General features: G+C 47.6%; 1 protein-coding gene and 1 long non-coding RNA gene across 2 annotated transcripts in view; one reads left to right on the top strand and one right to left on the bottom strand.

Annotated features, from left to right (window-relative positions):
- The window catches only part of LOC134820482 (uncharacterized), a 37,233-nt gene extending 36,600 nt beyond the window's left edge, over positions 1-633 (bottom strand). The window contains exon 1 of the mRNA XM_063830879.1: positions 417-633. Within this exon, the coding sequence (XP_063686949.1) occupies positions 417-615 (199 nt within the window). The 5' untranslated portion in view covers positions 616-633. The remainder of the gene's footprint in view (positions 1-416) is intronic.
- Positions 634-1,844: 1,211 nt separating this feature from the next.
- LOC134821102 (uncharacterized) lies at positions 1,845-4,144 on the top strand. Its single transcript, XR_010160973.1, has 4 exons — positions 1,845-2,003; positions 2,162-2,471; positions 2,612-2,676; positions 3,560-4,144. It is a non-coding gene; the product is annotated as an uncharacterized LOC134821102 (long non-coding RNA).
- The last annotated feature ends 10,977 nt before the right edge of the window (positions 4,145-15,121 follow it).

Raw genomic sequence — 15,121 nt, 5'->3', positions numbered from 1 at the left:
CGCCCTGATCGACTAAGCCATGCAGAGGTCATGTAAAGAAATGTAATATTTATATGTATAAACGCGCGTTTTTAGCGCGTTCCTGCTAAATGCTCATTTTAATGAATCGATGGTCGAAATGACAGATTTGAACAAAGTACGCAAAACACTTTTGAGAAATACGTATTCGTATGCCGCACGTTTATAAGATACGCTACGTATTTAACATCCTTGCTTTTTTAGCCATTAGCTTGGTGGAATGTGGACGATTAGTGACGTCATCACACGATTAGTGACGTCATCACACGATTAGTGACGTCATCACACGATTAGTGACGTCATCACACGATTAGTGACGTCATCACACGATTAGTGACGTCATCACACGATTAGTGACGTCATCACACGATTAGTGACGTTATCACACGTCATATTACCAGGTAGAGGTATGCCGGGCGCAGGAGTTGGAGCAGTGGGTACCAGGAACTCCCGATCTACCAAGTTGTCGTATATGGGAAAGGCGGGGGTTCTAGTGGGGCGTGGTGGTGCTGGAACAGGAACTCTCTTCAGGAATCCGTTACCATAGTTACCGTTGCTCATGACGTCAGAAACGACGTATTCCTGTGGTCGAGTCATGCGCCCATGTAACGGCTGGTACCTTTACAGATGCAATATTATTAAATACAAAGTAAAGCGTAAACACAGTCAAACTCAATGTGTTTTAAAATAATGGCAGGGAAGAAAAAATTGTTAAATATTAATCAATTAGATCGAAACAGCGACAAAATTCCGCAGTTATCTCTTAAAAATACGATAACAAGGTGATCCACAGTAGGAAGCGGGGGGGGGGCACCCCTGTTGATCCATCAACAGGGAGGGGGGGTGTAGGAAGCGGGGGGGGGGGCACCCCTGTTGATCCATCAAATCCTATTCAAAGTTGAAAGCTCCCGCGTGTTTTCTATAAACCGACAAAGAAAAGGATTACCGAATTAATCACATACAATGTTGGAGGTGGACCATATTTGTTTTAAATTGCTGATTGGTTAATCGTTATCACGTGTCAGAACGCTACCTATGGAATCAGTATCCAGATACTCAATTAGGGTACGTGTCAGAACACTGTGGGTACGGCTCAAATATAAGCGTCTCTACTCAAGTCAGAGTACATATAGAAAGGTGCACTGGTGCAGTGTAAACTGTAATATAAGCGTCTCTACTCAAGTCAGAGTACATATAGAAAGGTGCACTGGTGCAATGTAATTTGTATATCTGTTAGGCACTATTTGTAGTATTATGAATACTACTACTATTTGCTTTGTTCAGGTACTTCTCAAACTGGATTCCTTCTCAGGCGTAAATTCTGCATCAATCATCGATCGTGCCGCTGGCATGTTAACATGCAGTAGTGTGTAGTAGTGTGGCATGTTCAAACTGAGCCACCTCTTCAGCCAATAATGAAGGCTCAGTTCAGTAACACGGCCGATGCTGCAAAATTGGACACAAGGGCGAAAGGCTTTTCGAGAGCTGGCAAAGACGCCTATTTTTATGTCAGAATTACAAATCCTCTGTCATCAACAGCTATGAAGGCTATACTGTCTTCGCTCTATGATAAAGATGAAAAATAAAATAAACGATCGTACAATCATAGTTGTGACAGTGGAGCAGGGAACATTGGTGTTTCAGTATTTGGAACCACCGTCCCAGAATGGAAGAATTTTTATTTTATGTATTTTATTTGTGAATTGAATTGCTGTATTTTATATATTTTGAAAATGTGTTTAAAAAACAACTACGAATCATGTGATTTTATGAAGGAGTAAAAGCTAAAGAAAGTTGCTATGAGTATGATGAATCAAGATAGAGATAATTTTGTCTTATGCTTTGTTTTAAGGTTTAACAACTAACAGAAATTCTTGATTTTAATGTTTTTAAAATAATGATGTGGATAGATCTGAATCACAATCGCATTGAAGGAGCGGCAATCTGTTTATGGCTCTCCTGGCTCTACAACTTCGATTTAACAGGTAGGCTCGAACTTGATCGGAAAATATCAAAGGATTATCGACTGCAAGAAAAAATTGTTTAAAATTAGAGCCGAAATTAAAACTTGACAAAGCATTTAATTAAACATTATATATTCTTAACAAGAATTAACAAGAAGCATAATTACGGCATTAAACAGATGACATCTTTGAGGATGTAGGACGGAGATTAGATACTACAAGTTCAGTACAGCTTGTGCTTGGATTGCAGACCGATGAAGATTGGTTGAACCCAGGACCGGATCAGTGCGACATATTTACACTACAGCGGAGGGAGGAGGCACAATGTGGCATCTCTCATCCTAACAACACACAATATGGTGTACTAACAGAAGATAGTCCGTGTGTTCCGTGTATATTGCGGCGAACTATTTCGTGGCTCATTGTTTATTTGTCCTGCGGAGTGATCCTTGCAACTGGAATTATCTTTGATCACCACATCCAACAGCGGTATGTCGTACAACTACTCAGAAATGATATTTAAAAATAATTACTAGCTGTATCATTTTGATTTATTAAGGACGGCAGCGTTGTTAAGAAACATGCCCGGGTAAAGTAAAATATAAGCGGGAAAACCATCAAAACATCAGGATAAACAAGATCAGGTTGAGACTAACGGCCTGGGTCTACCCCGTTAAACAGCTAACAAGTCTGAGTAAGTTATATAAAAATCTAAAAATCACACTTATATCTTGTAAATTTCAACAGCTTTATAAATTCTCGAACCATCAGCAGACCTAACCCATGTCTCTGATACGCAACCGATAACGTTATCATACTACCACTACTACACTAATAACAGTAGTAACTACTGTAGCAACCGATAACGTTATCATTCTACCACTACTACACTAATAACAGTAGTAACTACTGTAGCAACCGATAACGTTATCATTCTACCACTACTACACTAATAACAGTAGTAACTACTGTAGCAACCGATAACGTTATCTTTCTACCACTACTACACTAATAACAGTAGTAACTACTGTAGCAACCGATAACGTTATCTTACTACCACTACTACACTAATAACAGTAGTAACTACTGTAGCAACCAATAACGTTATCATACTACCACTACTACACTAATAACAGTAGTAACTACTGTAGCAACCGATAACGTTATCATTCTACCACTACTACACTAATAACAGTAGTAACTACTGTAGCAACCGATAACGTTATCATTCTACCACTACTACACTAATAACAGTAGTAACTACTGTAGCAACCGATAACGTTATCATTCTACCACTACTACACTAATAACAGTAGTAACTACTGTAGCAACCGATAACGTTATCATTCTACCACTACTACACTAATAACAGTAGTAACTACTGTAGCAACCGATAACGTTATCTTTCTACTGCTGCTATGCATGCTGTTACTGATCGGCTGTGCACGACCCCCTTGTGAATCATCCATTCAATAGACTAAGTTAAAATCAACTTAACACATTTTACATTTAACTACCAAGTAACAAAGTTAAATTCAGGTGAAATAAACGTTTTCTTGAATTGCAAAAATGTTCAGATCCGATAGAAGATAAAGTGAAGGATCTACTAATGGCTGAGATAATGTTGGGAAAGACAGCACCATTCCTTGAAACAACCCGATTTGTAGCGAGGAACACTAGTAACACTACACTACTTACAGCGGATATCATCAGGATTCCTGATACTAAGACAAAATTAGCTAATAGTAAGACAAAGAAACGGGCAACAAAACACATTTTAAATGATTTTTGAAGGAAATAAACGAGGTGTCCAATTTTACATATTAAATCGTAGTTTGATTTATAGATTACATAAGCTTTTTTCAATTTCTTAAACTTAATCGATTTGATGTTTGGTATTAAACTACATAATATACATAATATACCTTATCAGTGATAATTATCACAAACATTACTTGCACGCTGAAGACCTTAGCGTGAATAATTATGTCATTAATATATTAACAGAGAAAACAGAGGTGACAATACACTAGTACTTAAATTGCTTTCCGTGTTATTTACAAAAATATTGAGTGAGACACCCTGGGGATTTGAAAATCAGCTCTCTAAAAATAATTTGTATTATTTTTATATATAATTAGCCTATCAACTTGAAAAGGTTATAAATATAATTACACGTAAACCGTCAAACTTTCTTTGGAAAATGATTAAATACGTTACATTTTCTTAGGCAAAAATTTATCAGCAGCAAGAATTTTGATCATCCAAAATAGATTGTAAAATCCGGATTGAAAATAGATTGATGAACGAATTGTTGTATGAAACAATTAGCGTACGAGTTAAGTATCACGCCAAATTTATAAACTGCAAATTCAACGCAATGAAACAAACTCTCAAAGCAAGCATATGAAATCTAACTGAACAATGAAAGCTGACGAATCTGATTCTTTCCTAAAAACTGGACTTTCGCTCCAGACGCTGAGTTTCAATGTGCCATTGTTTGCTGTTAAAATTCATTTAGCAAGCTTTGAATAGCTATAAGTCATTACATCTCGGTCGTGGAGAAAACACTATAATAGATATTGAGACCAGCGTGATATGAGTCAGATACACACACTATGCATTCGACCTTTCTTATTCTTGTTTAAAAATTGGAAACAAGCTTAACAACGCAGTGAATAGTAGTAGTAGTAATAATGAATACAACTCTATAGTTTTGGTATTGTGGGCACAATGTAGACCGGTATGGTGGGCACAATGTAGACCGGTATGGTGGGCACAATGTAGAACGCAATGTAGACCGGTATGATGGGCACAATGTAGACCGGTATGGTGGGCACAATGTAGAACGTGCACAATGTAGACAGGTATGGTGGGCACAATGTAGACCGGTATGGTGGGCACAATGTAGACCGGTATGGTGGGCACAATGTAGACAGGTATGGTGGGCACAATGTAGAACGTGCACAATGTAGACAGGTATGGTGGGCACAATGTAGAACGTGCACAATGTAGACGAGTATGGTGTGCACTGTGCTCATTCTTGGCACGTATTTTAGCACGTATTGTGACACGAATTTTAGCACATACTTAGAAAATTGTTGGCAAGCACCTAGCCTGTTGCTGATTGAGCGAGAAAGAGATTTTTGAGATGAAATAGTCATATTATATATCATACAGCTAGTTATAAAATCGGCAAATATAAAGTACTATTTTATCCTGCTATACAAGTTATACACGTGTGCATGTAATGGTCAAACAATAACGAGCTAAGATAAACTATTTGCAAAAGATCTAGAACGAGTAACGCTGAAGGAAAACGAATTGAATTAATCAAAATATCCAATAACGATGAGATACAGGTGTTATAGAGTATTTAAGGAAAATAATAATATGATGACACATAACACCCGCGATATGATGCTTAAATAACATAGAATAATATTGTGAGACCCCATTCAATTCAATGTTCCCCCTTTTACATTTCCATTTACCATGAACCCTAATCTAATGAGATTTCCCAACTTCCTCAATACTTTGATCTAGTAGGTATAAATGAAAAACCAATACTGCACAACAGTAAGTAAGCAACATTACTCCAGCAAAATGGATTAACAATTAAATTCTCCATCGTTAAATAACTTACAAGCAGTAAACTGAGTACATGCTGTAATTCAGGACAGCAATAAGATACAAAACTGAGAGAAAAAATGTAAAAGAATGAAAATATGGCAACAGCTATCATTATTAACAAGTGATTGATTAAAAAAGTAGCAGATATCATTATTAACAAGTGATTGATTCAATAAGTAGCAGATATCATTATTAACAAGTGATTGATTCAATAAGTAGCAGATATAATTATTAACAAGTGATTGATTCAATAAGTAGCAGATATAATTATTAACAAGTGATTGATTCAATAAGTAGGTGTCGTGCTACCTACATTGAATATTTAGTTTGTGAATGTGCGACTACACGTTTATTTTATAAGTCATTTGCTTGTCGACAATAAACCACAGCTAGAAGTAAAGAAGTAAGGTGTAATGTGTTTCTTTGAGATAGATATATATTTATATATATATTTATTATATATATATATTATATATATTTATTATACCGAGTTATCAAAATTGATATGGGACCTCAAGGAGAAGATCATTGAATATAGCATAGAATGGAAGATTTTTACTAAATCAAACAAATTTAAAGTAGGGGCGGGGCATTGTGGCCTCTGCCTAAACGAAAAGCTACACATCCTTAAGAACCCAGACTCAATAAATAAAATATCTGAGATTATCTCTAAATGTAGACATTCTAGGAAATTCTTAGTTAGACATATTTAGTTAGAATTTATTAGTTATAAGCATTAAGAATTGTTGTTATTTATAGGTTTTAGGAGTATTGAGTAATTGCTAATTGTTAATTATAATAGTTTGATAAAGGATCACTGTGCTGTATAATGTTTGCCATTTTAATTGTAATCATGTCACTGAAGATTGCTGTTCACACATCCATGAAACTTTTAGTTTGACGATAACATCGTTTACTTTGTTACGCTTATAGAATGCTCCTAGCAACAGCTAGTAGAGCCCTTTGCTAAAAGAGAAAAAACACCGTTGAATATTTATTATGTATATATATTCTGCAGCTGCACTTCTACACATTAAAGGCCGGTGTTGATGAGATCCTCGTAATTCTTTGCCTTATTTTATTATACCTTATCGGACCTTATTTGAACGGACATTAATTGAACGCTGGAGGTCATAGCGTTCTTCTTAATGTCCGTTCAAATAAAGTCCGTCGGCCGTTTAAGGTTCGTCCAAGTTAAAGTCGTTGAGATTTTTCCCAAAATTATTCCACTGCGAACTCATGTTTAGGATATGACAACTTTTTAATTTCAGTCAATTGTAATTTCTAGTTCTATCATCGGATTCGGACTAAACTATATGAATATCATTGGATCAATAAAAAACGAGTTATTATACAATTTATCATGCCATATAAGTATCACATTGTGGCATGATCACTTTCTTGATCTTCGGTTTCCTCGTTCACTTCTTCGAAGTTATTATTTACACAGAAATGCAGGACCGAGGTGGTTAAATAAAAAATCGTTTTCAAAAAGCAGTTATTACTGATATGATGCTTTAAGCATGGAATATTCAATATATATATATATTTAACCCATTTGAGGAAGATGACAAAAAGTGTGTTTCTAGAGCAAAACGCGCAGTTTTGCTAGTACCTCAGTTAAGATTTTCCAAATGTTCCCACATTCAAACAAAGATGTGGTGCCCCCCCCCCCCCCAAAAAAATCAGGGTGAACCCCCCCCCCCCCCCCTTAAAATATGCCTGCTGAACGAATTTATTAGTGCCTGGAAAACAGTAAAGGGGGTATAATAGTATAGGGGGTAAATAGTAAATAGTATAGTGAGTATAATGGCGGCCAGCACGGTGATATGGTTTTTGTTTGGATTTGTCCGGTTGCAAGAGTGCTCTACCCGGGAGGGGAGCTTTATCAATTGTTTATACAATTGAAACAACGAGTTAACAAAGTAAAAGTTTAATGCTATCCGAAACGAATGCAATCGTCAGAACTGAGTGGCCCATAAGTCAAACGTTTGGGCTTATTTCTGAGTCACTGATTGCCCAATTAAGATAATTCTTTGTGATATGACTTGCAATCATCACTCATTCGAGGATGATTGGCCATTAAAATTACGCTGGCCCTAAAAACAAGGAAGCTCTAGCTTCTCAAATGACCGAGATATCAAGCATAACGAGTTTATTGATTATGCGGAATCAAATGATTGAGTTGACACTGTGAGAATCGTGCAGGTGTCGTATGATGCCATCAAATGATCACCCGATAAATATTCCTAACGAACTACGGTACGTGTGCCTTCGCAACGAGATAAACAAAATTGTTCACAACTTCGTAAAGGAGTTTATAAATGCGATTAATTTTGAAAAGGCCTCAAACAATATAATCTTATACTTTTGGCGACAGATTCCTCGAATGAATAGGAAAAGTGTGCTTTCTATAAAGTCTCAAACATGAATGAATTTTTTGGGATTTCCGGTAACAACAGAATTGTAGACAAATTAGCCCGTTACCAAAATGTCGAGAGTTGCGAATTTACATGTTTGTTCGCCAATTTTGGAATTATTGCCGCTGTATAGAGCACATAATATTATATAGATATATATATATATATTATATAGAGCAGGTCTTTAGTGATCAGGAACACAACCGGTTCTTTGCGATAAACTAACGTCGGGAAACAAAATTATTGATAACCAATCTGAACAATGAATAGTAGAGGAACGGGAAAGGAGATCAAATAAGCCGTGAAAGTAACTGGAGCGTTTTCTAAGACGACTCTAAGAATGAATTAAATATACCACAAGACCAGACGAGCACGTTTGACAAGGTCAATATTGCAATTGTTCATGTTTACTACTACTACACCACTATTATACAAATTGCTTTTGCAACAAAGTCTATTCACCACACTCCACAGCACGGTGATGATCCTACCATCAACCTGCGAGCACGTATATCAGCTACCAAATCTACATCAGGGGTATCATTAGCGAGACACAATCCCACAAACATGTTCTCCCGAGAAGTACATATTATATTACTCCGGTCAAGGTAGTGTTCTAGCACACACGCGTCAAGATGAAAGTAGTGCCTTGGTCACACGCCGTTACTATAGTGACACTTCCGCTATTAAGATTATTTCTTTAATAATGGTTATTAAATGAGGTGCGACTTTGCAGCGCAGAGTACAGTGCAGCAATAATAAGAAATCTCCCATGACGTTTAGAGTGCAATTAATTGCAATGCTCTTGAGGCATGACAGCACGGAGAGTTGTCTATCTTAACGAATGAGGTCTCTGATATGATAGCTATGATAGCTGGTACCCCTGCAGTTGAGGAAATGAATTGTCATTTAATTAAAGATCATTCTACTTTGTTGCGACAAAAAGACAAAAATTCGATAAGTTTTTGATAAAGCGCCTGAAAATAATTAAACCAGCAAGTAAACCTACAAGTGATGGGACTAGCAACCAGATTGCAGGAAGTAATACAGCTTAAGAGGGGACCTACAAGTGAGGGGACTCCGACTAGCTACCAGACTGGAGGAAGTAATACAGCTTAAGAGGCCAGTCAAATGTAGGAGTCGGACAGCAGGGTGTCAGAATTATGCTGTATGAACGAATAGAGGGGTACTGGAGTTGAAGGGCTCTTTGTCTAACCGAATAGCTGATTTTGAGATGTTCTGTGCAGATGCCATGCTATTTCGTTCGATAGGAATATTTTGGAAATTCAATGATGAAAGCTGCGTAGCCAGCTAACGTAAAGTAATGAGTTTACTGTATTTAGGTCGGAATACTATAGTGCTTAGTATTTTAGTCCTTGTTGTATAGTTAAATAAATTACGTAATCAATTCATTTCGTTCACGATTAACACACAATACAAGAGCTATTACTATCGGGGGGAGGGGGGCACCATTTATGCCCATTTGACCAGTTGTTAAGCAATAAATGGGCAAAATGAACATAATTGTTATCATTTTTCGGTCGAAATCGGTCAAAAAATCTGTCATTACTGATACCACACTCTATCGAGCTTAAATATAGCTGTACTTGCTAATTGGAGGACGGCGAACACCAGGGGCGTAGGAAGAGGGGGGCGAACACCAGGGGCGTAGGAAGAGGGGGCAGGGGCGAAGACTAGGGCGTAGGAAGAAGGGGCAGGGGGTGAAGATCAGGATGTAGTAAGAGGGGGGTAGGGCGAACACCAGGGGCGTAGGAAGAGGGGGGCAGAAGCGAACACCAAGGGCGCAGCAAGAGGGGGCAGGGGCGAAGACCAGGGCGTAGGAAGAAGGGGCAGGGGGTGAAGATCAGGATGTAGGAAGAGGGGGGCAGGGCGAACACCAGGGTGTAGGAAGAGGGGGCAGGGCGAACACCTGGGGTGTAGGAAGAGGGGGGCGAACACCAGGGGCGTAGGAAGAGGGGGGCGAACACCAGGGGGGCAGGGGCGTAGGAAGAGGGGGCAGGGGCGAACACCAAGGGCGCAGCAAGAGGGGGCGAACACCAAGAGTGAAGGACGAGTGGGGGGCGAACACCAGGGGCGTAGGAAGAGGGGGGCGAACACCAATGGCGTAGGAAGAGGGGGGCGAACACCAGGGGCGTAGGAAGAGGGGGGCGAACACCAGGGGCGTAGGAAGAGGGGGGCAGGGCGAACACCAAGGGCGCAGCAAGAGGGGGCGAACACCAAGAGTGAAGGACGAGTGGGGGGCGAACACCAGGGGCGTAGGAAGAGGGGGGCGAACACCAGGGGCGTAGGAAGAGGGGGGCGAACACCAGGGGCGCAGCAAGAGGGGGGCAGGGGCGAACACCAGGGGTGTAGGAAGAGTGGGGGCGAACACCAGGGGCGTAGGAAGAGGGGGCGAACACCAGGGGCGTAAGAAGAGGGGGGCGAACACCAGGGGCGTAGGAAGAGGGGGGAGAACACCAGGGGCGTAGGAAGAGGGGGGCGAACACCAGGGGCGTAGGAAGAGGGGGGCGAACACCAGGGGCGTAGGAAGAGGGGGGCGAACACCAGGGGCGTAGGAAGAGGGGGGCAGGGGCGAACACCAAGGGCGCAGCAAGAGGGGGCGAACACCAAGAGTGAAGGACGAGAGGGGGGCGAACACCAGGGGTGTAGGAAGAGGGGGGCGAACACCATGGGCGTAGGAAGAGGGGGGCGAACACCAGGGGCATAGGAAGAGGGGGGCGAACACCAGGGGCGTAGGAAGAGGGGGGCAGGGCGAACACCAAGGGCGCAGCAAGAGGGGGCGAACACCAAGAGTGAAGGACGAGTGGGGGGCGAACACCAGGGGCGTAGGAAGAGGGGGGCGAACACCAGGGGCGTAGGAAGAGGGGGGCGAACACCAGGGGCGCAGCAAGAGGGGGGCAGGGGCGAACACCAGGGGTGTAGGAAGAGTGGGGGCGAACACCAGGGGCGTAGGAAGAGGGGGCGAACACCAGGGGCGTAGGAAGAGGGGGGCGAACACCAGGGGCGTAGGAAGAGGGGGGCGAACACCAGGGGCGTAGCAAGAGGGGGGCGAACACCAGGGGTGTAGGAAGAGGGGGACGAACACCAGGGGCGTAGGAAGAGGGGGGCGAACACCAAGGGCGTAGGAAGAGGGGGCGAACACCAGGGGCGTAGGAAGAGGGGGGCGAACACCAGGGGCGTAGGAAGAGGGGGGCAGGGCGAACACCAAGGGCGCAGCAAGAGGGGGCGAACACCAAGAGTGAAGGACGAGTGGGGGGCGAACACCAAGGGCGTAGGAAGAGGGGGCGAACACCAGGGGCGTAGGAAGAGGGGGGCGAACACCAGGGGCGTAGGAAGAGGGGGGCAGAAGCGAACACCAGGGGCGTAGGAAGAGGGGGGCGAACACCAGGAGTGAAGGATGAGGGGGGCAGGGCGAACACCAGGGGCGCAGCAAGAGGGGGCGAACACCAAGAGTGAAGGACGAGTGGGGGGCGAACACCAGGGGCGTAGGAAGAGGGGGGCGAACACCAGGGGCGTAGGAAGAGGGGGGCGAACACCAGGGGCGCAGCAAGAGGGGGGCAGGGGCGAACACCAGGGGCGTAGGAAGAGGGGGCGAACACCAGGGGCGTAGGAAGAGGGGGGCGAACACCAGGGGCGCAGCAAGAGGGGGGCGAACACCAGGGGCGTAGGAAGAGGGGGCGAACACCAGGGGCGTAGGAAGAGGGGGGCGAACACCAGGGGCGTAGGAAGAGGGGGGCGAACACCAGGGGCGTAGGAAGAGGGGGGCGAACACCAGGGGCGTAGGAAGAGGGGGGAGAACACCAGGGGCGTAGGAAGAGGGGGGAGAACACCAGGGGCGTAGGAAGAGGGAGGCGAACACCAGGGGCGTAGGAAGAGGGGGGCGAACACCAAGGGCGTAGGAAGAGGGGGCGAACACCAGGGGCGTAGGAAGAGGGGGGCGAACACCAGGGGCGTAGGAAGAGGGGGCGAACACCAGGGGCGTAGGAAGAGGGGGGCGAACACCAGGGGCGTAGCAAGAGGGGGCGAACACCAGGGGCGTAGGAAGAGGGGGGCGAACACCAGGAGTGAAGGAAGAGCGGGGGGCGAACACCAAGGGCGCAGCAAGAGGGGGGCGAACACCAGGAGTGAAGGAAGAGTGGGGGGCGAACACCAAGGGCGCAGCAAGAGGGGGGCGAACACCAAGAGTGAAGGACGAGTGGGGGGCGAACACCAGGGGCGTAGGAAGAGGGGGGCAGAAGCGAACACCAAGGGCGCAGCAAGAGGGGGCGAACACCAAGAGTGAAGGACGAGTGGGGGGCGAACACCAGGGGCGTAGGAAGAGGGGGGCGAACACCAAGGGCGCAGCAAGAGGGGGGCAGGGGCGAACACCAAGGGCGTAGGAAGAGGGGGGCGAACACCAAGGGCGTAGGAAGAGGGGGCGAACACCAGGGGCGTAGGAAGAGGGGGGCGAACACCAGGGGCGTAGGAAGAGGGGGGCAGGGGCGAACACCAGGGGCGTAGGAAGAGGGGGGCAGGGCGAACACCAAGGGCGCAGCAAGAGGGGGCGAACACCAAGAGTGAAGGACGAGTGGGGGGCGAACACCAGGGGCGTAGGAAGAGGGGGGCGAACACCAGGGGCGTAGGAAGAGGGGGGCGAACACCAGGGGCGTAGGAAGAGGGGGGCGAACACCAGGGGCGTAGTAAAAGGGGGGCGAACACCAGGGGCGTAGGAAGAGGGGGCAGGGGCGAAGACTAGGGCGTAGGAAGAAGGGGCAGGGGGTGAAGATCAGGATGTAGTAAGAGGGGGGTAGGGCGAACACCAGGGGCGTAGGAAGAGGGGGGCAGAAGCGAACACCAAGGGCGCAGCAAGAGGGGGCAGGGGCGAAGACTAGGGCGTAGGAAGAAGGGGCAGGGGGTGAAGATCAGGATGTAAGAAGAGGGGGGCAGGGCGAACACCAGGGTGTAGGAAGAGGGGGCAGGGCGAACACCTGGGGTGTAGGAAGAGGGGGGCAGGGCGAACACCAGGGGCGTAGGAAGAGGGGGGCAGGGCGAACACCAAGGGCGCAGCAAGAGGGGGCGAACACCAAGAGTGAAGGACGAGTGGGGGGCGAACACCAGGGGCGTAGGAAGAGGGGGGCGAACACCAGGGGCGTAGGAAGAGGGGGGCGAACACCAGGGGCGTAGGAAGAGGGGGGCGAACACCAGGGGCGTAGTAAGAGGGGGGCGAACACCAGGGGCGCAGCAAGAGGGGGGCAGGGGCGAACACCAGGGGTGTAGGAAGAGGGGGGCGAACACCAGGGGCGTAGGAAGAGGGGGGCGAACACCAGGGGCGTAGGAAGAGGGGGGCGAACACCAGGGGCGTAGTAAGAGTGGGGGCGAACACCAGGGGCGTAGGAAGAGTGGGGGCGAACACCAGGGGCGTAGGAAGAGGGGGCAAACACCAGGGGCGTAGGAAGAGGGGGCGAACACCAGGGGCGTAGGAAGAGGGGGGCGAACACCAGGGGCGTAGGAAGAGGGGGGCGAACACCAGGGGCGTAGTAAGAGGGGGGCGAACACCAGGGGCGTAGGAAAAGGGGGGCGAACACCAGGGGTGTAGGAAGAGGGGGGCGAACACCAGGGGCGTAGGAAGAGGGGGGCGAACACCAGGGGTGTAGCAAGAGGGGGGCGAACACCAGGGGCGTAGTAAGAGGGGGGCGAACACCAGGGGCGTAGGAAGAGGGGGGCGAACACCAGGGGTGTAGGAAGAGGGGGGCGAACACCAGGGGCGTAGGAAGAGGGGGGCGAACACCAGGGGCGTAGGAAGAGGGGGGCGAACACCAGGGGCGTAGGAAGAGGGGGGCAGGGCGAACACCAAGGGCGCAGCAAGAGGGGGCGAACACCAGGAGTGAAGGACGAGTGGGGGGCGAACACCAGGGGCGTAGGAAGAGGGGGGCGAACACCAGGGGCGTAGGAAGAGGGGGGCGAACACCAGGGGTGTAGGAAGAGGGGGGCGAACACCAGGGGCGTAGTAAGAGGGGGGCGAACACCAGGGGCGTAGGAAGAGGGGGCGAACACCAGGGGCGTAGGAAGAGGGGGGCGAACACCAGGGGCGTAGCAAGAGGGGGCGAACACCAGGGGCGTAGGAAGAGGGGGGCAGGGCGAACACCAGGGGCGTAGGAAGAGGGGGCGAACACCAGGGTTGAAGGAAGAGGGGGGCAGGGCGAACACCAGGGGCGTAGTAAGAGGGGGGCGAACACCAGGAGTGAAGGAAGAGCGGGGGGCGAACACCAAGGGCGCAGCAAGAGGGGGGCGAACACCAGGAGTGAAGGAAGAGTGGGGGGCGAACACCAAGGGCGCAGCAAGAGGGGGCGAAAACCAAGAGTGAAGGACGAGTGGGGGGCGAACACCAGGGGCGTAGGAAGAGGGGGGCGAACACCAGGGGCGTAGGAAGAGGGGGGCGAACACCAGGAACGTAGGAAGAGGGGGGCAGGGCGAACACCAAGGGCGCAGCAAGAGGGGGCGAACACCAAGAGTGAAGGACGAGTGGGGGGCGAACACCAGGGGCGTAGGAAGAGTGGGGGGGCGAACACCAGGGGCGCAGGAAGAGTGGGGGCGAACACCAGGGGCGTAGGAAGAGGGGGGCGAACACCAGGGGCGTAGGAAGAGGGGGGCGAACACCAGGGGTGTAGGAAGAGGGGGGCATGGCGAACACCAGGGGCGTAGGAAGAGGGGGGCGAACACCAGGGGCGTAGGAAGAGGGGGCGAACACCAGGGGCGTAGGAAGAGGGGGGCGAACACCAGGGGCGTAGCAAGAGGGGGCGAACACCAGGGGCGTAGTAAGAGGGGGGCGAACACCAGGAGTGAAGGAAGAGCGGGGGCGAACACCAAGGGTGCAGCAAGAGGGGGGCGAACACCAGGAGTGAAGGAAGAGTGGGGGGCGAACACCAAGGGCGCAGCAAGAGGGGGGCGAACACCAAGAGTGAAGGACGAGTGGGGGGCGAACACCAGGGGCGTAGGAAGAGGGGGGCAGAAGCGAACACCAAGGGCGCAGCAAGAGGGGGCGAACACCAAGAGTGAAGGACGAGTGGGGGGCGAACACCAGGGGCG

Source organism: Bolinopsis microptera, chromosome 9 (assembly GCF_026151205.1).
Source record: "Bolinopsis microptera isolate Bmic1 chromosome 9, MBARI_Bmic_1.0, whole genome shotgun sequence".
In the NCBI taxonomy this organism is placed as follows: Eukaryota; Metazoa; Ctenophora; class Tentaculata; order Lobata; family Bolinopsidae; genus Bolinopsis; species Bolinopsis microptera.
The sequence above is the reverse complement of the archived record's forward strand: the minus strand, read 5'-3'. Positions and strand labels throughout refer to the sequence as shown.